A 26,254-nucleotide genomic window follows, 5' to 3' on the forward strand; every position below is an offset into this window, starting at 1 on the left:
AACCAGAAGAGGCTGTGACGGAGAAAACTGAAGTAAGTAGCCTACAGCTGTTTCCTCGCCCATGAAATAGGCTATACTTGTCCTGCAGCATAGCCTACGCGACAGACAATGAAAACTAGTCATAGGCTATTCTATCGGAAATCGTGTCTCATTGATCGAGAAAAAATGTAAATGTGTGAAAAATAAATGTTCCATCACCTCCCGTTTGGACATCGGTTTCTGGTTTATATTTCTATGAGATCATCTGGCCTTGTGGCTTTATATTTGTACCCTACCCTGCAATTGACTCAGTCCTTGTAATGTTAAGTTTCAATTAAATAAAAACAATGTTTAAAAATAATAATAATAAAAACTTAATGAAAGTAGGCAGGCAGATCAATTATCATAATGTCCACAATAGGCCTGCTTAAAACAATGAATTTCTATAAAGCTTTCTTGTTTCACAATCCTTTACAGACTGATTCATATAATGCCCGAAGGAGACAATAGCTTTAATTATAATTCACTTCAATGTTGTAAGACATTAAAGAATAAGACCAAACTCTCTACAGTTGGGACGAGGGCCTTGTGACTCTCCCAGATAAAGAGATTTAAGTCCAAAAGGTGCTTGAGTGAGTACAGCTATAAAATATTTTTTTTTAAAAGGGAGCCATCACGCTTAAAATCAATTAATTCAAAATATTATTTCTAACATTAGGGTAAATAATATTCCAACAGCAAAGGGAGCTGGGGAGACGACTTTGAATAGACAGGAAAAAAACTTGTCATAACAGCATTATTACAAGAATGTAACAATAAGGCAGTCATGGGTTGAAATTGTGTCTGCTCCTGTGTGTGTTTTTTTTGATGACCGGGATGCACGGCTCACTTAATCTAGTCTGTATAATTACGACACGCTGCATCCTGAAAACTATGTTTAATCAGCAACTTCCAATAATAATCTGTGAGAAATGGCCACTATTGAACCACATCTGACTCGTGACCAAAGTTTTTTAAAATATTATTTTCTAAAGGAAAGAAAATCTCGCTTATATCACAAACTTATAACTTACTTATTTTAACCAAATGTCTAACATTTTCCACAGTATGTCTTTATCCAGATCTCATACACTTAGACTGGCAGTTGTTTTGGAGGACTGTTCAGACAAGTTGGACATACTGGGACATACATTGCAGATCAAAAGTGTGAGAGGCTCTGCAGTGCCAAAGGTGACTCATGTTCCTCTGGACTGTGAAATAAAAACATGATAGTTCCTCTGTCCTCTGGAGCACAGATATTTGATCTGTGTCTTTGTACTTATAATAATTTGTATTTTTTCTTTCTGTATGTTTCGTGCACATGCTTGTGTGTGTTTAGGAAATAACCAGGCTGACTAAGCTAAAAAGCGACTGGTGAGTGGTGCAGTCACACTGGACTAAAGTCAGTTTCTTTTAAACTAACATTTTTACCAACAAAGTTTGTATTTTTTGTCTCTGTCTGCAGTCAGTTGATCTCACAGCACATTTCCGAGCTGTGTTCAGAGCTGGAGGAGACGCAGACATTCACTTCTCTGCAGCAGGTATTGGAGCAAGAAAAGCAGAAGAAGGAGGCTGGGAGCATGAGAAGGTTTGTCAGTGGATTATTTGAAAACAATACTAAATCAACTATTCTCAGTCATTATAATCACATGTTACTAAAAAGGTTATTTTGTTTACCAAATGTTAGTTAGGACAAGAAAGAAAGGACAAGAAGAAGAAGTGACAAACAAGAAGAAAAGCTTGTGTTGTATAGGGCTCAGCAGTGAGGTTCTGGAAGTAAAAATCCCATTAATTTTCTCCATAGTGGATTCGCCATATCATAGCCATCCAAGGTTGTTGTAGATATTGTTCACTTGTACAGTATAAACAGTATAACAATGACAAAAGTAACATTTAAAAAAAGCAGTATCATTCACAATGGGTTATGGGATGGGTAGTTCCTTGAAAAAAAAAGATGCACAGTCTTGTATCTTTTTATTTTTCTCAGTTTTTCAATTCTGTTTTTGCATTGAATCAAATGTATAGTCACGAGTATTGGTCTTGGTTCCAGGCGTCAATCTCTTGATAGATTTTGTGAAATGTCAATGGAGGATTTGACTAGGGAAATTTACTTCCAGAACCCAAGCTGCCGAAAAAGTGCGCGGTCACTGTTGAGCTCCATTAGTAATGTTAGTGTAACCACATAGGGGAGAAAGAAAAATGCTGAAGCAGAGAAAAGAGGATTTAACAAGCAAGCAAGAGGAGTTCCAACAGAAAACAGAGAAACTAAAGGTGAGAAACTGGGAGCAGAAAAAAACATTGGCTGCATTAATATCTGTTAGTGGTGAGTGATAATCTGTTGATTTTGGTGAAACCAAAAAACAGGAGGTGCACCAACTCGTCAAAGACCTGAAGCTTCAGCTCATTGAAAAGTCCTCAAAAATTGCCAACCAGAAGACAACTTTGGTGAAAACCTTTGAGATGCAGCTCCAGCAGACACAAAAGGAGACCAGCCAGACTGAGAAGCTGCTAGAGGATAAGTTGAAGGTAGGTCCACTAGACCAGTGTTTCTCAATCCTGGTCCTGGGGGCCCACTGACCTTCATGTTTAAGATGTTTCCCTCTTCTTACACACCTGATTCAAATGATCAGCTCATCAAGAAGCCTGATAACGAAATAATTCCTTTGAATGAGGTGAGTTGGAAGAGGGAAACATTTAAAACCTTCAGGCAATGCGTCCATGGGACCAGGATTGGGTAAAAATGTATCAAGCAATCTATCACATGGTCTGAATTGCATGAATTCTTACATTTGTGGCAGGTCATGCCCCCTTTTCCAAAAGTTGCTGCAGATGAAACACAATTGCATTCTACAACTTCTAAGCACTGAACCCTGAAAATTACAGTGTTGCCTTTCCTGCTTCAGAGTCTCGACCGTAGTCAGAAAGTACAGGGGAGACTTATTGATCTGCTCCGGGGCTGAAGTTGTAGCTAACCTCAGGGCTAACTGCCCTCACTTTAAAGAGCCCATATTATGCCCTTTTTGGGGTTCATATATTTAATCTATGTACCTACTTTTGTATGTTCACAATAGCTAAAGTCAGAAAAAAGTGTCTGTTTTCATGTACTGCTCCTCCTTGCTCCCTCTACACTCTGAGTCCGTCAGCTACACTCTGTTGAGCCCACACTGTTAGACCCCACGGGGCACCAGCTTAAAGTATAAGCATAAGATAATTAACCTTAATTGTAGTAATTAATTAATCTATAAATCTCATATCATCGGAGCAAATTCTCAAGCAGTTTAAAACCAGAAAAACATACAAAGTACTGATATTTTATGTGCAAAGTTTAATAAAGAAAATGGTGAACAAAAGATATATAAATGGAGTAAATAGGCAAAGGATATAATTATGACAGTGATACTGACGTGACAACGTAAATAAGACAATGTTATGTATTGGTTTCTAAGTTGGAATGGTGAAGTTCTAATGTTAGAGCAACAAGGTAAAACGCGATATCGTTTGAGTGATTTAACTAGGTAAGGATTTATAAAAAGGGGACTTAATGAATTTGGTATAAAAGTTGATTTAGAGACTTTGATTCAGATTCGACAAGCTTTGCTTCCACACACCCACTACTTAATCAGAACGCTCCTTATTCTGAGTCGCGTTCGGGAGAACTCCGCCGAATGGTACCACTTAGCCCTCGTCGAGTTCTTTCGGATCGAGGATGCCGGCGGTCCACGGTGATAGCCGGTCGTCGTCCGTTGGGTCCGGCTCAAAGCGGGTCCAAACAACATTTTTTAAAATTGAACGGCCCTTAACTCTCACTGACTTAAATGGTCAATTCTAGTCGGTTTGAGAATCACAAAAAAAAATGTTCTGAACGATGAGTGGTCAATACTTCAAAAGGAAAAGCTAAGCACGTAACTTGGGTCAAAAGGCACCTGAGTTACCGTGCGTGCGAAAAATAGTAATAGGATATAAAACGGAAAAGAGCTCTGCAGTTCCTACGATTCCAAACTTACAATTGAAAAGAGTTTCGCGGGAGCAACACGGGAAGAAAGCAAAATGTAAAGTAAGAGAAACGAGTTTGTGGAGACTTGCTGTTTTATCTCTGGCGGTATTTTACGAGGAGAGAGGTGCCTGACATCTACTGCACCTCCGGAGTTGTTCATTAATTTGATTCAAACCGAGTTTTTACTTAATGAGAATATAAATAAGAACTTGATCAGATGAACATCACCATGTCAATTTTTATATGTAGAGTTCTATCAGACATTAAACATTTCAATCAAATACGTAATGAATAAGCATTGAACCGTTGAACCTGAAGGTAACCAATCGATTTTTGCCTGTATGAAAATAAACCAACGTTATGACATTCAACATTCTCAATAAAACACATTAATATAGTATGAAAAGTATAAAATTGTATCTTCAAATTCCATCTCCTATAACTAGAACAAAATAACAATTAAAACATATCTTTCCTTCGGTTCTAAAACTTAGATCTGTGCAGTAATCTTACCACTAGGGGGCAATAGTGCTCCACGTAAGATTCAGTGAAGGTTCATCAGGTAATATGAAAATAAAACGTCCTATCTGTAATTCTGTCATAGATGATCGTAGCGGAATCTAACTCACATGAAAATGTTACTCTTGATGTACATTCTTTTATATCAGAAATTGAGCATGTTGATTGGAACAGATTGTTCATCAGATGTAAAGCTGTTAAGTCAGTAGGTGAGATAGTCAAGAGCACATCAAATCACATTCCCTGCCGTGTTGATTAACTCTGCAGACGGCTGTTTGTTTTGACCCCTTCTGAGTTTGCTAATTCGGAGGTCGTTCACACATAGCCAAGTGGTCTGTTTTAGTTTATTTTCTTTGTTTATTGTTTCGTGGACAGTCCCCTTTAATTTACTGTACAGTAAAAGAAGCAGCTTTGGCATTTACGGCTAATTTCCAGCTGTAGTCCCCGGCCAGTTGTCAGTAGGCAACCTAAAATGCAATCGCTGAAGATTTAAAATACAATAAAATACATTACATTTATAATTACAACAGGCCTAAGCAAAAGGAAAAGAGACATACAACATGTCACACACAATTGGAGCAGGCACAAACAAAGCACAATCAAAGCAGTTCATGCAATAAAGATACTACTGGGGCGACAAGGGAAAAGAATAATCATAGAGGCCACATTGGAAGCACATATAAGACATAACATGGAGGCAGACAGCAGCAGCAATGACTACCTGTGTGGATTAGAAAGTTATCCAAAGTGTTTTATGACGTCCTGTCTCTACATTTCAATGTAGTGTGGTGCTTTCAAACAGTTAATCAATGAATTGTGATTTCCCATCAGCAAACAGGAAAGGGGTTTGGGGCGAATTTGGGGTTATTCCAGGTCAACATGTTACACTTTCTACCTGCTCTTTTGCAATATTTAAAAACGAAGATTAAGGTCTTTTACCTTCTTTTTGTAAAGTGTCTCTAGATAACACTTGTTATGAGTTGACGCTATACAAATAAATATTGATTGATTGATTAACTCAATGAATCAAAAACAATGTTGATCAGACTCTGTAAAATACAGTAGGGGTGTGAATCTTTCAAAATCTCACAATTTCAATTCTGGGGATCAAAATTTAATTTAATTATCAATTTAATAATTCAATTATCAATTCTGACCTATTCATGATACATTTCCTGTTCCTGATAAAAAGGTGCATATTTCAGGATCTACTCCAGTCTGCTGTGCAAAAGCATAATATGACCCCTTTAAATTTAAAAGCTGGTAGATAAATTCGAGCCCTTAAGTTATTGTGCAAGACATTATCAGATTAGTTGATTAATCATTTCAGTAATCTATGACTAGTCAATGATCGAACAAGTCATTAGTTGCAGCCATTGTATTCATAGGCTATATAGTAGTTTTGGTTTTAGTGTCAATTGATATATGTGTGGAATGTCAATGTCTTTGTCTGTCTATTGAAAGTAATGTAGAAAACATCAAATTTCTTGTATATGCCAACTTACTTCTTCATTAGAACTGATTTTGAAAATAGATGGAAAATCTGCCCAAGATACTTCATGGCTTTTTGATCAATCAAGAGCAATGCACCCACAATGCAACTATTCACTCGTTATGTTAAGCAGAGAAAAGTCAATGGGCACATGCATGGTCCCAGGTACACAGAATTAGCACCCCTGGCTGCTCTACAATCGAAATGACCAAAAAATATTTAGAAGAAAACAATGAAAATTGTGCTACACTCTGTGCTACTTTAATTCCTGTGTAAAATCAGGACTGCAGACCCAAGGTATACAGTAAATGTTGTCCAAATAATGTGTTGTGATCTCTCTCTTAGCTGCTCCAGAAACAGCATCAGGAGGAGATAAGAGTTCATGTGGAGTCTGAGATATTCCTGCAAAATCAAAATAAGGTTGGTACAGCAAATATTCAATGAACAACAGACTAAAGTCATTATAACATATTGTGAATGGTTTGCTTTTGGAAGCTGCTCTGTCATAACCGGAGCTACAGTTATACCTCAATATGAATTCAAATATGTGTTGCCGAAAACAAAAACACATGAACACCTCAACCCAAATGATTTGCTATTGAAGCTGTGTTTTTTTTCTACACCTGTGGTCAAGTACCCAGTTCCTGTGATGAAGAGGGAGCATACTCTCACTGCTGTGAAAACTGAGGGTCTGTATTTATTCAACAGTTAAATCAATTAAAAGTCCTTTCTTTATACACAATTTAAAAAATAAATACATGCAACGTCTTATGAATGAACTTTCAAAGATTTTAAAAGCTTTATGTATGTATCTAGTATGAATAAAATAAACACTGGCTTTGCAGTAATAAGGTAAAACTAAGGTAAACACAAGACTCTTTAAATTGTAGAATACTCTACTAATCATGAGGAATGCATGTGCACACATTATTCATATATTGTTCTATACTGCATTTGATTGGACCACTCGATAGAAGTTGCCCCTTCAGACGGGGGCTGGTCTGTCAGTAAAAAGACTTCCTGGGACGTCCGGGGCATTGAGCTGTCACTCAAAAACTCATTAGCCAATGGGGACGCAGGTTTGTGCCAGAATCGCAAACAAATAGTCAGGCAGCGCAAACGAGAAAGCTGACAGTGAGAGCAAAAGTTTGATCAGTGAGAAACAAAAAGAGGGAACTGTAAACAAAATGACTGATGATAAGAAAAGTAAAAGGCCGATTATTTACACAATTACACAAATATTTAAATTGCAAGTAATTTTTTTTTGCTTCAGTGAGATTATATCGCTCTCAAAGTCTTGTTTTTGATTGCATTTTAAGATTTTCTTTTGATTTTTCTGGCACAAATATGATTCCATAGACCTTCTCTATTTCACTGAAGCTGATGTGATTTCGCTCTCTTGGTTCCCGCTCTCTTGGACTGCACTCTCTTGCGCACGCATCAATTTTTTGAATGCATGAAAAATTTAATAAAATCAGGTCGGAAATTTACTCAGACGGCCATAAATTTACCTGGGCGGCTCGAGCTGGGCGGCCTGGTGGTGTCGGTGCGCTCACTGTTTGCCTATGGACACAGACATAGTGAGTCCGTTTTCTGCCAGGAATTTCCAAGATGCCAATTCCTTCTGCAAGAAATCTCGGAATCAGTTGAGGAAACTACAACTACGTGTTGTAGTAAATGTCTGTAAATAACATAAAGCCCAAGCTTCAGTTGGAGTGGCCTGTGGAGCTGTGCATTCTGGGAGTTGGTGTCTTCAACATGAGCCAAAAAGACACTTTCTTCCTTTTGTTGGTCAAGAAGGCACCAACTTCAAAATTTATTTCACATTTCTACTACATACGTATATGACCCAATGTCAATACAGATTCATGTTTCAGTGAAGTATCGTTTTAAGGGATGAATTTTGTTTGTAGTTAATGTTTTTCATTTGCAGCTTGTTTTTTAATTTTTGTGATGTCATTATAGCTTTTAATTTTATTATCATCTAAGCTTAGCAGTTTAGCAGCTGACCTCTTTGCTATTGCTGTTTCAGGAGTTTCAGCAAAAGCTGCAGCAGTGGCAGGAGTACAAAAGTCAGATGCAGAAGGAAAAGGAGCAGCAGCTCTACAAAGTGCAGTGCAAAAGAACAATACATCTGGACAGATTAATGGAGAAAAAGAGATTGGTGAGCTGTGACCTCTGTGTGCTTAACATGATTCATTAATCTTCAAATGCAGAACAGGGTGCACTGTCACAATGTAATAATATGTGCTGAATTATTTCCAGTTCAGGGAGATGGAGCAGGTGGTGGTTGAGGACAGGGATAAACTGGAGAAACTCCAGCTACAGCAGGCAGAGACCAGGGCTGCTATAAAGGTAACAACATAAATTAAGGACTCGGTTCACCACAGTTTATACCCATTAGCATCATGCCATGCAACATGACCACCTTCCCATCTAGTTCACTAATCCCTAAATCTGTCTCTGGCATTTAACCTTTTCCCACGCAGCTTCAAGCCTGGTGGAGAGGCTGCAAAGTCCGCCGTGGCCTAAGTTTTAGAAAACCAGAGCAAAACAAGAAAGGCAAGAAGAAGGAAGAAAAGAGGAGGAAGAAAAAATGATTTCTTCAAAGTTCTTTGAGACACTGAAATATGTTTTTATAATCCAGTAACAAACAATACGAAGTCCATGTTTCTTGTTCTTTAACATTGGGAACTCTTTTATTTTTAAAAGTACTTTAAGTACTCTTATTTGGTATGTTTTGTACAGAAGTGTAGTGAATGAAACTGCCTCACTGGAAATATAATATTATAACTTAAAGAAGAAACATACTGCAAACCTAATCACCTCTTCTGTGATTCATCTGGAGGCAGCTCCACTGGCACCAGTCCATCCCATCATTGATGAGGCCGACACCGGCAGAGTCACCAGAGAACTTCTAAAGTCTGCAGTGTACAGGATTTGTGAGGACAAACTGTGGTTTGTTGGTCAGTTAATCCAGGAGCCACGATGTGTGGGGCAGGTTGACTCTAGACACTAGTGCTGCGGCGATGCTACGCTCCTACAATCAGACAAGACACAAATCACAAAGTAGCTGATTCAAGTACTTCCCAATGTCGTAGAGACTCTTAAGTGGTATCGTTGAAAAGCCTGTGTCCGCAAATGGGGGGACGCGTCTTGGTTTCGAGTCAATATGACCTTCCTATCAAAAGTTATTCAATAATCAGACATAGCCAAGTGGTTTTCATCCCTGTCTCCACTGGAGCCCTAGTTAGGATTCCACCCTCAATGGTGATCCAAACCCTTGCCAATCTCTATCCTGCAGATCACACTTCCGAAGTGCAATCTCTGGTCAGGATTACACCACACACAATGCTGATCTGTTCCTTACCCATTCCCTTTCCCTTTTTGCCTATAACTCCACAACGGAAGGTCACATGGACTCCAAACCTTGATCTGTCCCCCATATATTGGCCTTGCTGAACACACTGGTCTTGTCCCCTTGTCTCTTTCAGCTCGTATCTCTGGGACGGAAGGTCTGCTGAAAATTGTCTCAACCAATCAGTTTTGAGCTCAAATTGGGGGGGGGGGGGTCTTGGTTCCAGCGCTCTACGACCTTTCAGTCAAGAGTTAGCCATAAAAAAGGCAGACCAGGAGCTTCCTGGTGGCAGTAATCATCCCTATAACCTATTGTGTCGTATATGATGTTTGAGCCTTTGTCACTCTGTGTAAAACCAATCCTCTAAATCATGAAACGTTAGCTCTGTGTTGACAAACTGAACTTTGGAGAACTAAAGGTTGTCAAGCGGCCCGGCCCAGCCTATCAGCGATGGTAGAACTGGGCCTACAGACATACACTCTGACTTAAATGTAGTGAGAAAATAAAAGAGTTTAAACGATAAAAATGGCTGGGTGCCCGTGCTAAAGTGCTTGGCCATGAGGTCGGCACACGAAAAATCAATCACACCCACAGCTAACCCTAGCCCTGAGGTTGATTGTACATAAACAGCAAACTGTACTATTTACCGGGACGCCGTCGTTCTCCCTGGCAGTCATCGTTGAGTCTATATCAGGTTTCGATTTTCGAGCCGCTTCTTGCATGGAGTTAGTTAAATTTGTCTTGAGGTTTTATTTTGAATATTTTCAACTTGAAGTTTTAGATCTGAATTTGACAAATCAAATTTGAGCAAACTGAGTCTTTTTGTTGTTGAAATTATGACAGTTGAATTTTTGGATCTGATTTTTAAATTGGTGAATTCAGGACAAATTGATTCAGATTCATTGTTTTCAAAGGAAAATATGTCAACGCTATGAATTCAGTGGTGTTTAAATTTCAATATATAACATTCAGTGGCTTTTAAAATTCAAATAAGTATGTCTCTTATTTGCTTCTATATATAACCCTCATGAATCTGAAGTGGGATCATGAATCATGAATGGGGGGGGGCTTAGTTTCAGGTTCGACAACCTTCCTATCAAGTTATTCAAATTACAAACATGAGTGGGGTTTAAAACCTGCTCTCCCTACACTTTATTGTCCCCTTTGTAAATTGTCTCTGACTCCAGTGATGAACACGTTAAGTTTCCTCTTCAGTGATTTCAATAGTTTCTACTTCGGCAGCAGAAACTAGTTCTAGATTTCATGTTTATACTCTGCAAAAGACAACAAACTTTTTCAACAAATGTAAACCAAAATTAAACTCATAATAACTCAAAATAGTACACTTAGTTGAAAATGTTCACATAGTTTTTTTAATTTAACTGAAACATCCATACATGTCAGAAATGTGAAATCTGTTTTTGGGTTGCATATACCTCATCATTTATCTCAGTATCATATATGTAACAGATTTTTTAAAAACACAGCTCTACTATATCTCAACTTCCTGCTCTCCTCCTGACCATAAAGGTTGTTTCAGCCATTTTAATTAACAAGGCCGCCTTGTAGAGTGCAGAGTAATTTGGGATCTGAAGGAAAAATAAGAACAAAAAAACATGTATTAACAAAGAAGATTGCTTCAACATAATGGTTGATGGATCAAAGTGTGTCCACTAAAAGATGTTTTTGTCCCTGACAGGCTCAGGTGTGTGACAACATTACAGAAAGGATCCCTGCAGAGAGAGATCACACACCATTCTGCATCGACCTTAATGTCTGTCTGTGTGGGTTATTGTGTGACTATGGGGTTCAAATAATTACTTATGATCCTCTACAGCATTTGTGCAAAACACAAAAATACTAAGAACCATGACGACAACAGACTCTTGTGTTCTGTGAATATAAATTACTTTTTTGGTCAATGTAGTTTGGAAAAAAAAGATGTTAGCCTTTCACAAAAAGGGTCTGATTCTTTCTGTAATGCTGTCAGAATGTGAGCCTGTTTGAGACGTGAACTGATGGTGTGCAGGGTTAGGGTGCTGGAGACTGAAGCAAACCTAGTTTCATTTCCCCACAGCCCATGATTAAACACTGGCTCATGTTGTATCTGCTGTAAGCATCATCAGATCCTCAGTGCATAGAAATAAAAAAGATCAGCTCATTTCTCACAAACACAGGTCAGTAAATAACAGCTGACCCTCTCACACACACTCAGGCACACACACTCTTTGCAGGGCAAGTTTCTTATCAAGGCAGTACTCTTCAGCAAACAGTCTATACGTGGATTTCTTTACAGGCAGTAATCTTCAATAACAGTCTTTGCAGGGTGGATTCCTTTAGAGGTAGTACTCTTGGGCACACAGTCTTTGCAGGCTGGATTCTTTTAGCGGCAGTACTCTTCAATAACAGTCTTTGCAGGGTGGATTTCTTTATCCGAAGTTCTCGTCAGCCCTGGAACACATGCAGCTCTTCTTCACTGAAGCCATGCTGCTTCAACAACCTGAAACATAAACAAACAGAGAAGGATTGTCAACTTTAGACTTCACATAAGGGTTTTCCTTCTCTCAAAGCAGCAGTGAATTGTGCTGGAGAATTATTCTGTAATTACTCTCTCTCCTTACAATCATTACTATCACTTCATGGCAAATGTCTCAGTTTATTTCAGATGATTTTCATTGTTTCTATGAGTTATATAAGACAACAGAGCCCCAGCCAGCCTGTGTTCTTCTTGGATTAATATTATCATTTTTTAAATGTTGGTGTTTGTTGTTGTTTTCTTTATAAATGATCACTGTTGAGTGGGGTTGGTGTAATGCTCATCTGTAGGGGAGAGACGTGTAGGTGGCTTGGGGGAGCAGTGCCACAGTTAATTAGCACAGGTGAGACCTGTTGATTGATTGCTATCCTTCTCTCTCGACGGTAGCAGGCTGGAGTTGGACACACACACACACACACACACACACACACACACACACACACACACACACACACACACACACACACACACACACACACACACACACACACACACACACACACACACACACACACACACACACACACACACACACACACACACACACACACACACACACACACACACACACACACACACACACACACACACACACACACACACACACACACACACACACACACACACACACACACACACACACACACACACACACACACACACACACACACACACACACACACACACACACACACACACACACACACACACACACACACACACACACACACACACACACACACACACACACACACACACACACACACACACACACACACACACACACACACACACACACACACACACACACACACACACACACACACACACACACACACACACACACACACACACACACACACACACACACACACACACACACACACACACACACACACACACACACACACACACACACACACACACACACACACACACACACACAGGCTGGACTCCTTGCTGGAGGAGCATTTTCTGTTGGGGTTTTGAGATAAGAGAGAACCTCTTTTCCCAGGGACATTTGTCCAAGACAGTTAGCAGCAGAGACACAAAGTCACAGACAGAATCTCTGTTAGACACAAAGTCACAGACAGAGTCTAGCCTTATCCTGAGGCGTTTATGAGATTGAAGATGTAGAATGTGAACAGTCAATAATAGGAGGGGACTTGACCTACGACCTCCGTCCAAAAGGGCGAGGGCAGTAAGAGAGTTGTGTGAGGAGCTGGGATGTCTTGGTGTATGGAGGATCACACAGGGGTTAGGGTTGCCTCTTTGTCAGGTTCGAAACATCCTTTCAGATTAATGATGAAGTCTTTATGTAATAAATGTTTTAACACATACCTGAGTGTGAGCTCTGTGAAGGTGGTGGGGCCGCACACACACACAAACACTTTAGAGCTCTCTGGTCTGATGAGGAAATCCTTCAGCAAGGAATCATCCACCCGACCACGCCTACCGGTCCAGCTGTCCGAGGGCTCGGAGAGGACGTACTCCACCTGAAACCTGACACAAACACACACACACATACTTTCCATACTGCCTAAATTGCTGCCCCTGGTGGACAGAGTTGCCACTACAACTAAATATCCTGCTGGATTGATGATTGCAGACAGGTGTGCCTGCAGCCACAGCTGTGGCTGTCTCAGATCTCCATCCACTACCCCTGTCTTGTGTTACTGAACATAAACCATGGCTTTCGATGGAAAATAAACACTTAAAACTGAAACCTCCGTCATCGTCCCTTTTAATTTGGGATTCTTAGGAGGTCCCAAAGGCTTCTTGTTTGATTTCTGTCCTGTCCTCTGCTGGAACACACTGCTTTCCTAACATGGACTCAATGACACAGTTTTGACAGCCAACGTGTGGAGGCAGTGTGTCACAGTTACACAGGGTTAGCACTATACAGCTTCAGTACCTTTCATTATTGGCAGACAGTTCATTCAGTTCACAGCGCCACAGGATGTCGTCCTCTCCACGGTTAAAAAACAGCAGCTTGGTTTGTCTGAGGACACAAATACAAAGAGGATTCAAAGGCTGGCCTGGTTTTTTTTAAAATCAGAAACAAACAGTCTTTTCTGCTTTTCTCCAATGTCTGCTGTGAGCAGTAAAGGTTGACCGATCATGCACTACAGTACAGAACTGATTTGTAAAGTGTTGGTAAAATGTGTGTGAAGTGACTTTGCTTCAAGTGCTGCTTCAACTTTTCTCCTCAAGTCTGTATTAATCTGACTGAAGAGAATAAACTGAACAGATTGTTCAGGTTTATCTAACTGATGTATAATCATTACTTTTATGGATCATTGAGTAAATAGTGAAGAAACATGAGGATGTTAAAAATAGAGGGAGAGAAAAGTCAGATCAGTTCTGTTATCCGTTATAATTGTGATCTGATGCACCTGTAGTTGCTAGGTTACAAAACGCGTCTTGCATCATTCATTTCCACTTCCCCCGTAGTGACTTTTCAGTCTGTTTCAAATTATTCTGTAAGGTTAATAAAGGCGATTAGACAAAGGAAAGTGTTGAAAGAATCTTGTCATGGCAGCAGCCAACGTTACAGCTTGAAATCGGTTACAGGTTGATGTTGACAAAGTGCATCACGGCATTCTTGCCCCTTCTTGATTTGGATCGGTCAGTGAGAGAGATCAGGTTATCATCTCCCTGTATTCAAATTATTCTCCCTCCTGATCTGATAAAGGTCTGTTAACTGTTCCCACCTGATTGAGTCAAACTCCTGCAGGGCCAATCGGATGAGACGAGCCATGGGCGTGAACCCTGTGCCTGCTGCTACGAGGTACAGATGTGTGACATCACGGAGGGGGCGGAGACTGAAGGTTCCCTCAGGACCACTGACAGATAAATGGTCGCCTGGAGAGTAAGAACAGATTCATTAAGATTAAACTTAGACGACTGAGAAAAACATCAAATGAAGCTCAACCAGGTTGCACAGAAGATACTTTATTTCTGTCTTTGAAACCAAAAACAGCCATTCATTGTGAACCTAAAAACAAACAACAACATTTATGTGACCTCAGAATAAGAGAGTTTCGACAGTGCTGTACTGTGCGACATGAGCTACGAGAACACTGGTCTATGCTACAATGATTTTACCTCATTGTACCTTTATGATGAGAGGCAGAGAGAGCCTTTGTTTAAAGATAGAGAGAGATAGAATACAAGTCATGTAACAGAGTGATTTTTATAAATGAAAAATAAATAAATAAATTTAGTGAGCGCAGCACAGATAAGCATCTTCTTCATTACAGCAGATCTACCTGCTGAAGGTGTGTACTTTATTCACAGACTGTTTTTAAACTGAGGTCTTGCTGTCTTAAGTCCAAGATGGTTAAAAGAAGCGGGCCGTGGCTCTACAAATCTACCACATTTATCCTTGACACAAGCTTTCATTTTAAATGGTAGGTTCTTATTTATAAGTATAACTCCTCCTCTGCTGCAGGTAGTAAAAGAGGAGAAATAAACGTGGCCAACCTAGCTGTGTTTAAACTAGGTACTCAAGGTCATCTAGTTGTGTCTCGTGTAATAAGGCCAAATCCACTCTATCATTTTTCATTACGTCCATCCGTCCAAGCAACTTTCCCCCGATGTCCCTCTTCCCAGCAATGTTTTCCAGCTCCTCCTGAGGGTTTCCCAAGGCTTCCCCAGGCATATGTAATCCCTCCAGTGAGTTCTGGGTTTATGCCTGGATCTCCTCCCAGTTGGACTTGGCCAGAAGACCTTCAGAGTGAGGCAAACAGGAGGCATCCTGATGGAGGAGCGCCTCTTCTCTGAGCTCCCCCCGCATGTCTGACCTCCTCTCCCTGTCTCTAAGGCTTGACCCTTACCCCTGATATGATCAGCCTGTCATGTATGTTTTTTAATTTTGTCAAATCTATCTATCTATCTATCTATCTATCTAAGCCTTCTCCAGGTCTACAAAACACATGTGGACTGGATGAGCATACTCCCATACCCCAGCCACAACAGCCCAAAACCTTCCAGTGTCTTCAGAAACTCAGGGCTTGCGACTAAGGAGCTTTTTGACTACATCAGTGCCCTCTGTCAAGGATATAGGAGAGTCTTAGACACCGCCGCCTTTTATTTCCATCTCGTTTGTTGCTGTTCTTAAAACAATGTTATCAAGTGATGAAATAATTTGCCTGCTTAACACCAACATTTATTCACAAACTCACTAATATAGCTGTTGTTGCCCTTATACAACTGGCTGTTGCCTTTAAAATGAAATTAGGTTAATTAGACTTTAACGTTAAAAAAAATCATGAATAGATCAATCTATCTATTTCACTCGCTCGCTCACTAGATCAGGAATGTGCTCATGTGGCGATCTCGAATTTAAAGCTGATCTGGGAGATGGTTCTTGAGTGTAATATCTTAACCCTAAATGAAATGAAAATTGATCCTATGGGGCAATGATCAGTACAGCTCCAATGGAGATTCTGACGGGAAACACACACTCCTTCTGCTGATCGCACTCAACGGGGGAAAATTATATGACTCAAGAGTCAAGGCTCCTGCTCACCTGAACGGCTACAATAAGGTGTGGGGTTAGCACTCCTTAAGCGTGAACTTACATTAAACACTGGAGGGGACTCACCGAAGTTCAGGCCGTCGAGATGTGGTGTTAGCGCCCCTTCGGGGTAAACTTTGATCATGAGGTAGAGGTCTGAGTCCTGTGAGGAGCTGTTGGACGATGCTGTCAGACTCTGATCCACTGGGGTGTACGGCCTCACTACCTCAGTGTCTGAAAACAGAAATATGAACAAAATAAAACTTCCTTTAATTATATTTAATTATATCCTAAGTTACGAGATTTGAATTAACTAGAAGGTAAAAGTATGTGTCTGTTGGAGATATGAGTGCAAACGATCATTGCCACAAACTGTAAGATGACTCATTACATTAACTAGAAATCCTAACCCCCTGACCCTACCCTAAACTTCAGCATCATTATGAATCTACTTTTCCTGTTCTTATTGTGAGTTTTAAACTTCATAATGACGCTCTGTTCTTTTGGCCAGAGGTCGCGTTTACCGAATATTCTCCGTCTTTGATGGAATTTTTGTAACAATGACGGATAAATCTGAAGGCTGTCATTTTGACGGATTAGAATCACCGGGTGTCCAGCGCTCCTTTCTTATTCTCACACAGCGCCGTTAACCACCACCAATGTCTCATTATCATAAAAATGTAAGAAATGAAAAAGACGGATCATTATAGATTATGACAGATATTTTACGATCCTGTCCGAAATGACAGACAATAAGAAAGTCTACGTAACGTCTGCTTTTGGCGTATCATAAAAAAACTCTCACCAACGTAAGACCAAGGATTTGGAGATAGCCAACAAATAAAGTTCCTCTCTCCGCTTTGTTTCATACTACACCATCCGTACTGAGGGTTAATGTATCTCTTCAGTATATTTAAAAACAGTAAAACATGTTTTTGTGTGAGCACTGACTGTTTCCTACCTTCAATGTTTGCTTTGAGGTAGACGTGTTGTCCCACCGGCACATGCAGGACCGTTCCACGAGGAGGTTTGAATCTGAACACGTAGGTGTTGTGGTTCACTTCAGTCTTTGACACCAACACATAACCCCGATAGTACAGAGCTGGAAACAGAACTCATTATTGGACATGTGCAGATTATTCATACCACTTCATCTAAGCAACAAAAAGATGTGAAACAAGTTATGTCATAAATATTTGTCAACAGCATTACTGTCTGGTTTGTGTTTTTAAGCGTCCTGCTGAGTGTTCAATGGGTTAGAGTTAGGCTGCTCTGTCTTAACATACCACGTGTGTCTATTGTTCTGTCACTCACCTGCCCGGGATTACAGGTGAAAATTAGCCATGATGACTAAACTGGGGCATTACAGACATGATATGAATGTGCATGGTCCCTGTAACTTTAAATGGTATAATAAATAAAAACACATGTGGAATCATTCCTTTGACCTTGGATCTCACCTCTGTCTTTTTTACGCAGAAATGTGTTATGAAATTGGAGTGGTTGACCAAGACTCGTCCATTTTCTTTTAGTCTGTTTGCGTATGGTGACCTGGATTTTTCCCACCGATAACGAATTGTGGACTGAAAGAAATGACGGTTTGAGAACAATAAAAAACAATGGAGGGTTTTGTAGACTTTCATTGAAGCTAGCGTCTTACCAGAGACGTCACCGTCCACTTCATCAGCCAAACCTGAAAAACAAAGATCACACACACTCATCATGGTCGTCTTATTGTCAAATAAAGCACAGGATGCTGGTGGCGCTTGTGAGTGAGGAATGACATGCAGGAATCGAGCCATAGTTCGGATTCGAACCCAGGCTGTCCATCTGGAGGACTAAACCTCTGTACATGGTGCGCACATTAACCACTCGGCTACCGGCGGGCACTAAAAACAGACATTTATACATCAGAAAGCTTCAAGTGGACACTCGAGGAACTGCATGTCTATTCACCTTTTCCTTGGTTAATTCTTTAACTCTTGATGTTCCCGCTGTGTGCAAACAAACTTCCTGTCACATCTGCATTGAATAAAAAATATTGACACATGCCTGGACAGAAACAGTGAAGTTTCTGTGAAGCTGCTTTGTTTATGTTCCTGATTTCACAGGTTTTAATCACTGAATGTGATTAGGAGAGGAGCTGACGTTTAAACCTTCTAAATAATCGTATCATTTTGAGCAGATTTCTGACTTCTTTAAAGAAAGCCGGCTTTATGTCTATAAGCTATATGTGATTGAAATAAATTAAAGAAAAGTTGTATATCCACTCACGTAAATGTATCATGTAGGACATTTTCCCCAATAGCACCTCTATTCGTAGAACGCCGGCCTCGAGGTCAATAGTGGTGCAGCCTGAGCTGGGGATCTGACAGAAAAACAATGAGAGAAAATGAATAGGTCATCTCAGTCTCTGTGGTCACTCCTGTTCGACTGGTAAATAAATAAACTGGTAAAACTAACTGCTTCAAGCCTAAAGTTTTCGGCAGATAAACAAACTGATGGCTGATGGACAGTCAGGAGAAAGAAGTCAACGTCCAACCCTCACATGTCAGAACAAGACTGGAGATCAGTCTGGATCATTATGAACAAGACTCACCTGTAACCTAAACGTCACAGGTGACGTGTGATCTATCAGTGATTACCTTTCTTTTAGCATAGACCACCAGATGAACAGTGACTTCAGTTTGGAACCAGTCGTACCTGCAAGAACAACAGACTGCCTTTATAACATAAAAATTATTTGAATTATATTATATTATAGTAAACTTGATTTGCGTGTGTATGTGTGTATGAATTTGTCTTGTGGGTCATACCGAGGACGAGAGTCTTTGTCCGGGGGGGGAGCCACTGAGGTGGGTGGAGCAAGGCTGGTTGGCGGTGGAGGAGGGCTGATGGCTACGGAACAGAAAAGAATTGAACACTATGATTAAAACTCAAACTCTGTTACGGGTTACTCAGGGGTTAACCCTAACCATAACACTGACAGCAACAGTTTGAGAGATAGAGAGAGTTACACAGAGATAGAGAGAGTTACACAGAGATAGAGAGAGTTACACAAAGTTAGAGATAGTTACACAGAGAAAGAGAGAGTTACACAGAGATAGAGTTACACAGAGATAGAGAGTTACACAGAGATAGAGAGAGTTACACAGAGATAGAGAGAGTTACACAGAGATAGAGAGAGTTACACAGATAAAGAGAGAGTTACACAGAGATAGAGAGAGTTACACAAAGTTAGAGATAGTTACACAGAGATAGAGAGAGTTACACAGAGATAGAGAGTTACACAGAGTTAGAGAGAGTTACACAGAGATGGAGAGAGTTACACAAAGTTAGAGAGAGTTACGCAGCGATAGAGAGAGTTACACAGAGATAGAGAGAGTTACAGAGATAGAGAGAGTTACATCGAGTTAGAGAGAATTACACAGAGATGGAGAGAGTTACACAAAGTTAGAGAGAGTTACGCAGCGATAGATAGTTACACAGAGATAGACAGAGTTACACAGAGATAGAGAGAGTTACACAGAGATAGAGAGAGTTATAGAGTTAGAGAGAGTTACACAGAGATAGAGAGAGTTACACAAAGTTAGAGTTACACAGAAATAGAGAGAGTTACAGAGTTAGAGAGAGTTACACAGAGATAGAGAGAGTTACACAGAGATAGAGTTACACAGAGATAGAGAGAGTTACACAGAGATAGAGAGAGTTACACAGAGAAAGAGAGAGTTACACAGCGATAGAGAGATACACAGAGATAGAGAGAGTTACACAGCGATAGAGAGATACACAGAGATAGAGAGAGTTACGCAGAAATATAGAGCGTTACGCAGAGATAGAGAGAGTTACATAGAGATAGAGTTACACAGAGATAGAGAGAGTTACATAGAGATAGAGTTACACAGAGATAGAGAGAGTTACATAGAGAGAGTTACACAGATAGAGAGAGTTACATAGAGATAGAGTTACACAGAGATAGAGAGAGTTACATGGAGATAGAGTTACACAGAGATAGAGAGAGTTACATGGAGATAGAGTTACACAGAGATAGAGAGTTACATAGAGAGAGTTACACGGAGATAGAGAGTTACACAGAGATAGACAGAGTTACACAGAGATAGAGAGTTACACAGAGACAGAGAGAGTTACACAGAGATAGAGAGAGTTATAGAGTTAGAGAGAGTTACACAGAGATAGAGAGAGTTACACAAAGTTAGAGTTACACAGAAATAGAGAGAGTTACAGAGTTAGAGAGAGTTACACAGAGATAGAGAGAGTTACACAGAGATAGAGTTACACAGAGATAGAGAGAGTTACACAGAGATAGAGAGAGTTACACAGAGAGAGAGTTACACAGCGATAGAGAGATACACAGAGATAGAGAGAGTTACACAGAGATAGAGAGAGTTACGCAGAAATATAGAGCGTTACGCAGAGATAGAGAGAGTTACATAGAGATAGAGTTACACAGAGATAGAGAGAGTTACATAGAGAGAGTTACACAGATAGAGAGAGTTACATAGAGATAGAGTTACACAGAGATAGAGAGAGTTACATGGAGATAGAGTTACACAGAGATAGAGAGAGTTACATGGAGATAGAGTTACACAGAGATAGAGAGTTACATAGAGAGAGTTACACGGAGATAGAGAGTTACACAGAGATAGACAGAGTTACACAGAGATAGAGAGAGTTACACAGAGATAGAGAGAGTTATAGAGTTAGAGAGAGTTACACAGAGATAGAGAGAGTTACACAAAGTTAGAGTTACACAGAAATAGAGAGAGTTACAGAGTTAGAGAGTTACACAGAGATAGAGAGAGTTACACAGAGATAGAGTTACACAGAGATAGAGAGAGTTACACAGAGATAGAGAGTTACACAGAGATAGAGAGTTACACAGAGATAGAGAGAGTTACACAGAGAAAGAGAGAGTTACACAGCGATAGAGAGATACACAGAGATAGAGAGAGTTACACAGAGATAGAGAGAGTTACGCAGAAATATAGAGCGTTACGCAGAGATAGAGAGTTACATAGAGATAGAGTTACACAGAGATAGAGAGAGTTACATAGAGAGAGTTACACAGAGATAGAGAGAGTTACATGGAGATAGAGTTACACAGAGATAGAGAGTTACATAGAGAGAGTTACACGGAGATAGAGAGTTACACAGAGATAGACAGAGTTACACAGAGATAGAGTTACACAGAGATAGAGAGAGTTACACAGAGTTAGAGAGAGTTACACAGCGATAGAGTTACAGAGATAGAGAGAGTTACACAGAGATAGAGGTTACACAGAGATAGAGAGCGTTACACAGCGATAGAGAGAGTTACAGAGATAGAGAGAGTTACACAGAGATAGAGGTTACACAGAGATAGAGAGCGTTACACAGCGATAGAGAGAGTTACACAGAGACAGAGAGAGTTACACAGAGATAGAGGTTACACAGAGATAGAGAGCGTTACACAGCGATAGAGAGAGTTACACAGAGACAGAGAGAGTTACATAGAGATAGAGAGAGTTACACAGCGATAGAGAGAGTTACACAGCGATAGAGAGAGTTACACAGCGATAGAGAGTTTTACACAGAGACAGAGAGAGTTACACAGCGATAGAGAGAGGGGGGGAATGCCGCACACTGCGCAATTGAGCCACCATGGATCACCAAGGTGAAAATTCCTTCTTCGAGACCCTGGCCCTGGAAACCAGGGAAGTGTGTGTGTATATGTTTACCTTGAATGGCTGTGGTGACCTTAGTCGCCATCCTGCCCACCAGGCACTCTTTTAACATGGACTCATAGTTCACCCAGCGATGGACCTGAGACACAAACAATCAACCCTTAAGTTTCTGTTTCTTATCTCTTCAAGTCTCAATCAATAAATCTTCATTTGTATAGCGCCAATACATCACACATGTTTTCTCCAGACACTTTACAAAGAGCAGGAAAAACACCTTTCTCTTTGTTATATTATAAATAATTGTGTTATAATTATTATTTCTATTAATTAAAACAAACCACCATGAGCACTAAGCAACATTTAGCAAACGTACAGTGGAGAGCTAAAAACTGTTGTCTTGAATGTGAGTCTGTTTCTGATCCAGGTTTCTGTCTGTTCATCATGAGTCTGGTTCTGATCCAGGTTTCTGTCTTCATTAACTCTAACCCTGGCCATTCATCAAAATCACAAAATACACACTGAAAGATTCCCACTGAAATAAACCTCCTGATCCGGACATATTAAACTCTTCCTGTCCCTTAAAGAGCGTGTTATTGTCACTGCCCAGAAATCAGCTTTTGTTGTTGTTGTTGTTGTTGTTGTTAGAACTACAGAACTGTTTCGTACCTGGTCAAAAAGTTCAGTTCCATCTCTTCCTGCTGCCTTCATCAGCTCCTCTTCTCCTCCAGGGTGGTAGTCCATGTAGGGGGTCACATTGTATACCATCCCTAAACACAGAGAAAAATACACTTTTATCAAACCAGCGCCCCCTGCTGTATGAAAAACAACTCAGCAGAGTTTTATAAGATTTAATTTTTTTTTAAGGTTAGGGTTATTTTTACTTTGACGTAATTGAATTGCATTTTAGAATTTATATTAGTTATAAACTTCATGTAACTTAATAACTCACTCTATTGCCAACCTCTCTTTTTTAATGTGAGCAAATGCAACGCTATGAAGGAGTAGCGGCTCCACTCCAAGCTCCCGTCGGATCAATCATTATTTGTAGAGCAGGCGGAGCCCAGACACCCTCCAGAGAAAACTCATTCCAGCCTCCTGAATCTGCAGTCTTATTCTTTCGGTTGTCGTTGAACCAATTCGCCTGTCAACTCCCCCTCCCCACCTGTCAGGTAGACTCACCTCGTATGCAGGTCCAGCAGTCATCTCTCGTGCTGTGTTTCTGCAGCTCGTCCTGTGTGACTTCAATCAGACGTCCTCTGAGCCCCGTCAGGTCCTTTCCACTCTTGGTGAAGCGGATCCAGTCCATTAGACTGTGTCCCGGCTTCAAGGCCACCTGATGATGTTCAAAGGGTTAAACTTGGATTATAACATTATGACGGAGAACAGCTGTTTGTTTAAATCCACTATGTGACGTGTGATTTGACCAAACTTAAAGGAACCCGGTAGAAACATGAAAGGCATTTTTATCACGATATGAAGGCGTTTTCATTAAGATACGATGGCGTTTCTTATTATGATATATCGTCTCTGAATAAGACTAGGACCAGGGTCATGTCTAACTTGTTCCTCCCGGACTAAGACTAGGACCAGGGTCATGTCTAACTTGTTCCTCCCGGACTAGGACCAAGACCAGGGTCATGTCTAACTTGTTCCTCCTGGACTAGGACCAAGACCAGGGTCATGTCTCACCTTGTTCCTCCCGGACTGTCCGGACGGGGAGACCCGCTGCTGGGATCCCGGAGCAGGGAACGCCTGGGTCGGGATGTTCAACATGCTGTAAACAGTTCGGAGGCAGTCCACGTTTCTGAGAACACCTTTGAACCAACGACAGGTGAGTTAAAGAACAGGTGAACGGCAGATGTTGAGTCTCTCTGGGTGATCAGAACGAGCTGCTTCCTGGTTCAGACACATCCCCGTTATTCAGCTAAAAGCTAAAAGCTAGGCTAGGCAAGGCAGGACATGCGTGATAACTGCCTGACTAATGCATTACAAACTTACCCAACACGTTTTATATCCTCACATTGATGTATTCTGTGTTAGTACAACGAATAAAGAGCACATTCATCAGAGCTAACGAGGAAAAACCAGCGCCCTGCTGCCTCTACGGCTCCGTTACGTCTACAGTTAATGTCGCCGTCTCTGACGTCAACGTCAACAAACCATGTCATCATTATGCGACGGTCACTCGTTTCCATAGCTACGATCCGCCGACCTTAACATCAACTTTGAGAACCGCTTGTAGGATAGGGTCCAAAACTCGTTGTAAATAAATTGTACCTTTATCTTTATTTTAATGTTATTCCTATATTTATATTCTATTTGTATGGAGTTAGATCAGTCTCAACATTCATGAAGGATTCACAAATGTATTTCTGATTCACACACAAATATTTATAGTTTTATATGTAGGCTAATAGAAATCCACAAATATATGATATACATATATATTTAAAAAACACATTTGTTAAATTACAAACTGTTTGTCATTTGTGAACCTCACTGCATTAGTGTGTGGGATTTTTGAGACTCCCCTGCCGTGGTTAGATTCACAAATGCATTTTTTTCAGCAGCACGACTGGTCTTCAACCTTCCTAAAAGAGCACATGTCACTCCGCTGTTCATCTCCTTACACTGGCTCCCAGTTACTGCTCGTATCAAATTTAAAACGCTGCTGCTCGCTTACAAAACAGCGACAAAAACGGCTCCTCCTTACTTTAAGTCTCTGATCCAGGTCTACACTCCCTCCCGCCCACTACGCTCTGCCAATGAAAGGCGTCTGATCCAACCTTCACAACAGGGTCCTAAGTCTCTGACTAGACTCTTCTCCTCTGTCGCCCCCTGGTGGTGAAATGAACTTCCAAACTCCATTTGATCTGCAGAGTCCCTCTGCACCTTTAAGAAAAAGCTAAAGACCCAGCTCTTTCATGAATACCTACTAACTTAATGATGATGGTCTCCATATTATTGATGATGATGATGGTAATGACGATGGTTTTTGTTTGATAACGACGACTTATAAGATGGTTTCTATACTGATTAGAACTCTCAAGAACTGCCGTCAATGTTGTGCTTTGCCTCTGGTCACTTCCTGTCAGCACCTGTGTGTCCAATCAGACTCAAAGCTGATCGTTTGCTCTTACTGACATTGTTCCCTTTTTTTTCTAGATCCTTGCTTGTGTTGTTCTTACTCTCTGATGTACGTCGCTTTGGATAAAAGCGTCTGATAAGTGAATTGTAGAATTGTAGGGAAATGTCTGTAGCCAATCAGATGTCTCCTTCCTATTCAGCCAATCACAGTAGCGTAGATTCAAGGGTATGATTTAAAGAGCCCATATTATGCCCTTTTTGGGGTTTGTATATTTAATCTATGTACCTACTTTTGTACGTTCACAATAGCTAATGTCAGAAAAAAGTGTCTGTTTTCATGTACTGCTCCTCCTTGCTCCCTCTACGCTCTGAGTCCGTCAGCTACACTCTGCTGAGCCCACACTGTTAGACCCCACGTGGGCCACACTTGAATTTCCCCACTGGGCATCGATAAAGGATTAACATATCTTATAATGGACACAACAAATGGCCTAACACACCTGTAGATAAACTCACCTGTAAATAAACTGTTGAAAAAAGATGCTTTAGATCCACTCTGACTGAAATCGTCCTCCTCCTCCTCTTCCTCCTCCTCCTCTCTCTGGCTTTCATATGACATGGTGAAAAGGTGTGACTTCACTCTGCATGTTGTTTGTTTACAGGTAACCAGGAGGCTTACCCATGAGCCAAAGCCATCTGTGAGAGCCACACGGCTAGATACCTTTGAGAGCCACACGGCTAGCTACCTTTGAGAGCCACACGGCTAGCTACCTTTGAGAGCCACACGGCTAGCTACCTTTGAGAGCCACACGGCTAGATACCTTTGAGAGCCACACAGCTAGCTACCTGTGAGAGTCACACGGCTAGCTACCTTTGGAAGCCACACGGCTAGCTACCTGTGAGAGCCACACGGCTAGCTACCTGTGAGAGCTACGCCTGTGACATCCATCAGAAAACTGGAGGTGTGATTTTCATGGATTAACTCTGCTAAGAGGATTTGAGAGCTTTAAAGCTCCATATGCTCCTCATACAGACAGAGCCAAT

The 26,254-nt window shown here is 40.7% G+C and overlaps 2 protein-coding genes across 2 annotated transcripts in view; one reads left to right on the forward strand and one right to left on the reverse strand.

Moving 5' to 3' along the window:
- The window catches only part of iqcg (IQ motif containing G), an 8,928-nt gene extending 70 nt beyond the window's left edge, over nucleotides 1–8,858 (forward strand). The window contains exons 1-10 of the mRNA XM_061049739.1: nucleotides 1–32; nucleotides 1,086–1,209; nucleotides 1,358–1,392; nucleotides 1,484–1,606; nucleotides 2,205–2,289; nucleotides 2,383–2,544; nucleotides 6,369–6,443; nucleotides 8,056–8,187; nucleotides 8,289–8,378; nucleotides 8,513–8,858. The exon at nucleotides 1–32 is cut by the window's left edge and continues 70 nt beyond it. Coding sequence (XP_060905722.1) covers nucleotides 1,087–1,209; nucleotides 1,358–1,392; nucleotides 1,484–1,606; nucleotides 2,205–2,289; nucleotides 2,383–2,544; nucleotides 6,369–6,443; nucleotides 8,056–8,187; nucleotides 8,289–8,378; nucleotides 8,513–8,623 — 936 coding nt within the window. The 5' untranslated portion in view covers nucleotides 1–32; nucleotide 1,086 and the 3' untranslated portion in view covers nucleotides 8,624–8,858. The remainder of the gene's footprint in view (nucleotides 33–1,085; nucleotides 1,210–1,357; nucleotides 1,393–1,483; nucleotides 1,607–2,204; nucleotides 2,290–2,382; nucleotides 2,545–6,368; nucleotides 6,444–8,055; nucleotides 8,188–8,288; nucleotides 8,379–8,512) is intronic.
- A 1,873-nt stretch (nucleotides 8,859–10,731) lies between these two features.
- On the reverse strand, nucleotides 10,732–24,278 carry LOC132983440 (cytochrome b5 reductase 4). The gene is made up of 16 exons (XM_061049738.1): nucleotides 24,122–24,278; nucleotides 23,813–23,937; nucleotides 23,303–23,456; nucleotides 22,790–22,890; nucleotides 22,178–22,262; nucleotides 19,256–19,337; nucleotides 19,085–19,142; nucleotides 18,714–18,807; nucleotides 18,100–18,132; nucleotides 17,900–18,022; nucleotides 17,401–17,541; nucleotides 16,527–16,673; nucleotides 14,632–14,782; nucleotides 13,833–13,919; nucleotides 13,259–13,420; nucleotides 10,732–11,881 (listed from the first exon to the last, which is right to left on the reverse strand). Exons 2-16 carry the CDS (start codon nucleotides 23,894–23,896, stop codon nucleotides 11,827–11,829), a joined length of 1,557 nt encoding a protein of 518 aa, XP_060905721.1. The 5' UTR covers nucleotides 23,897–23,937; nucleotides 24,122–24,278; the 3' UTR covers nucleotides 10,732–11,826.
- Nucleotides 24,279–26,254: the final 1,976 nt, after the last annotated feature.

Source organism: Labrus mixtus, chromosome 11 (assembly GCF_963584025.1).
Source record: "Labrus mixtus chromosome 11, fLabMix1.1, whole genome shotgun sequence".
NCBI classification, from domain to species: Eukaryota; Metazoa; Chordata; class Actinopteri; order Labriformes; family Labridae; genus Labrus; species Labrus mixtus.

What these genes read in the sequence shown, in the direction of transcription:
- LOC132983440 (XM_061049738.1), bottom strand. Translation starts at nt 23,896, where the DNA reads ATGTTGAACATCCCGACCCAGGCGTTCCCTGCTCCGGGATCCCAGCAG. An exon ending in GACAAAGACTCTCGTCCTCG is followed by an intron (nt 19,143 to 19,255) that starts GTATGACCCACA and finishes TTGTTCTTGCAG; the next exon opens with GTACGACTGGTTCCAAACTG. An exon ending in CTGTCTGCCAATAATGAAAG is followed by an intron (nt 13,421 to 13,832) that starts GTACTGAAGCTG and finishes TGTTTGTGTCAG; the next exon opens with GTTTCAGGTGGAGTACGTCC.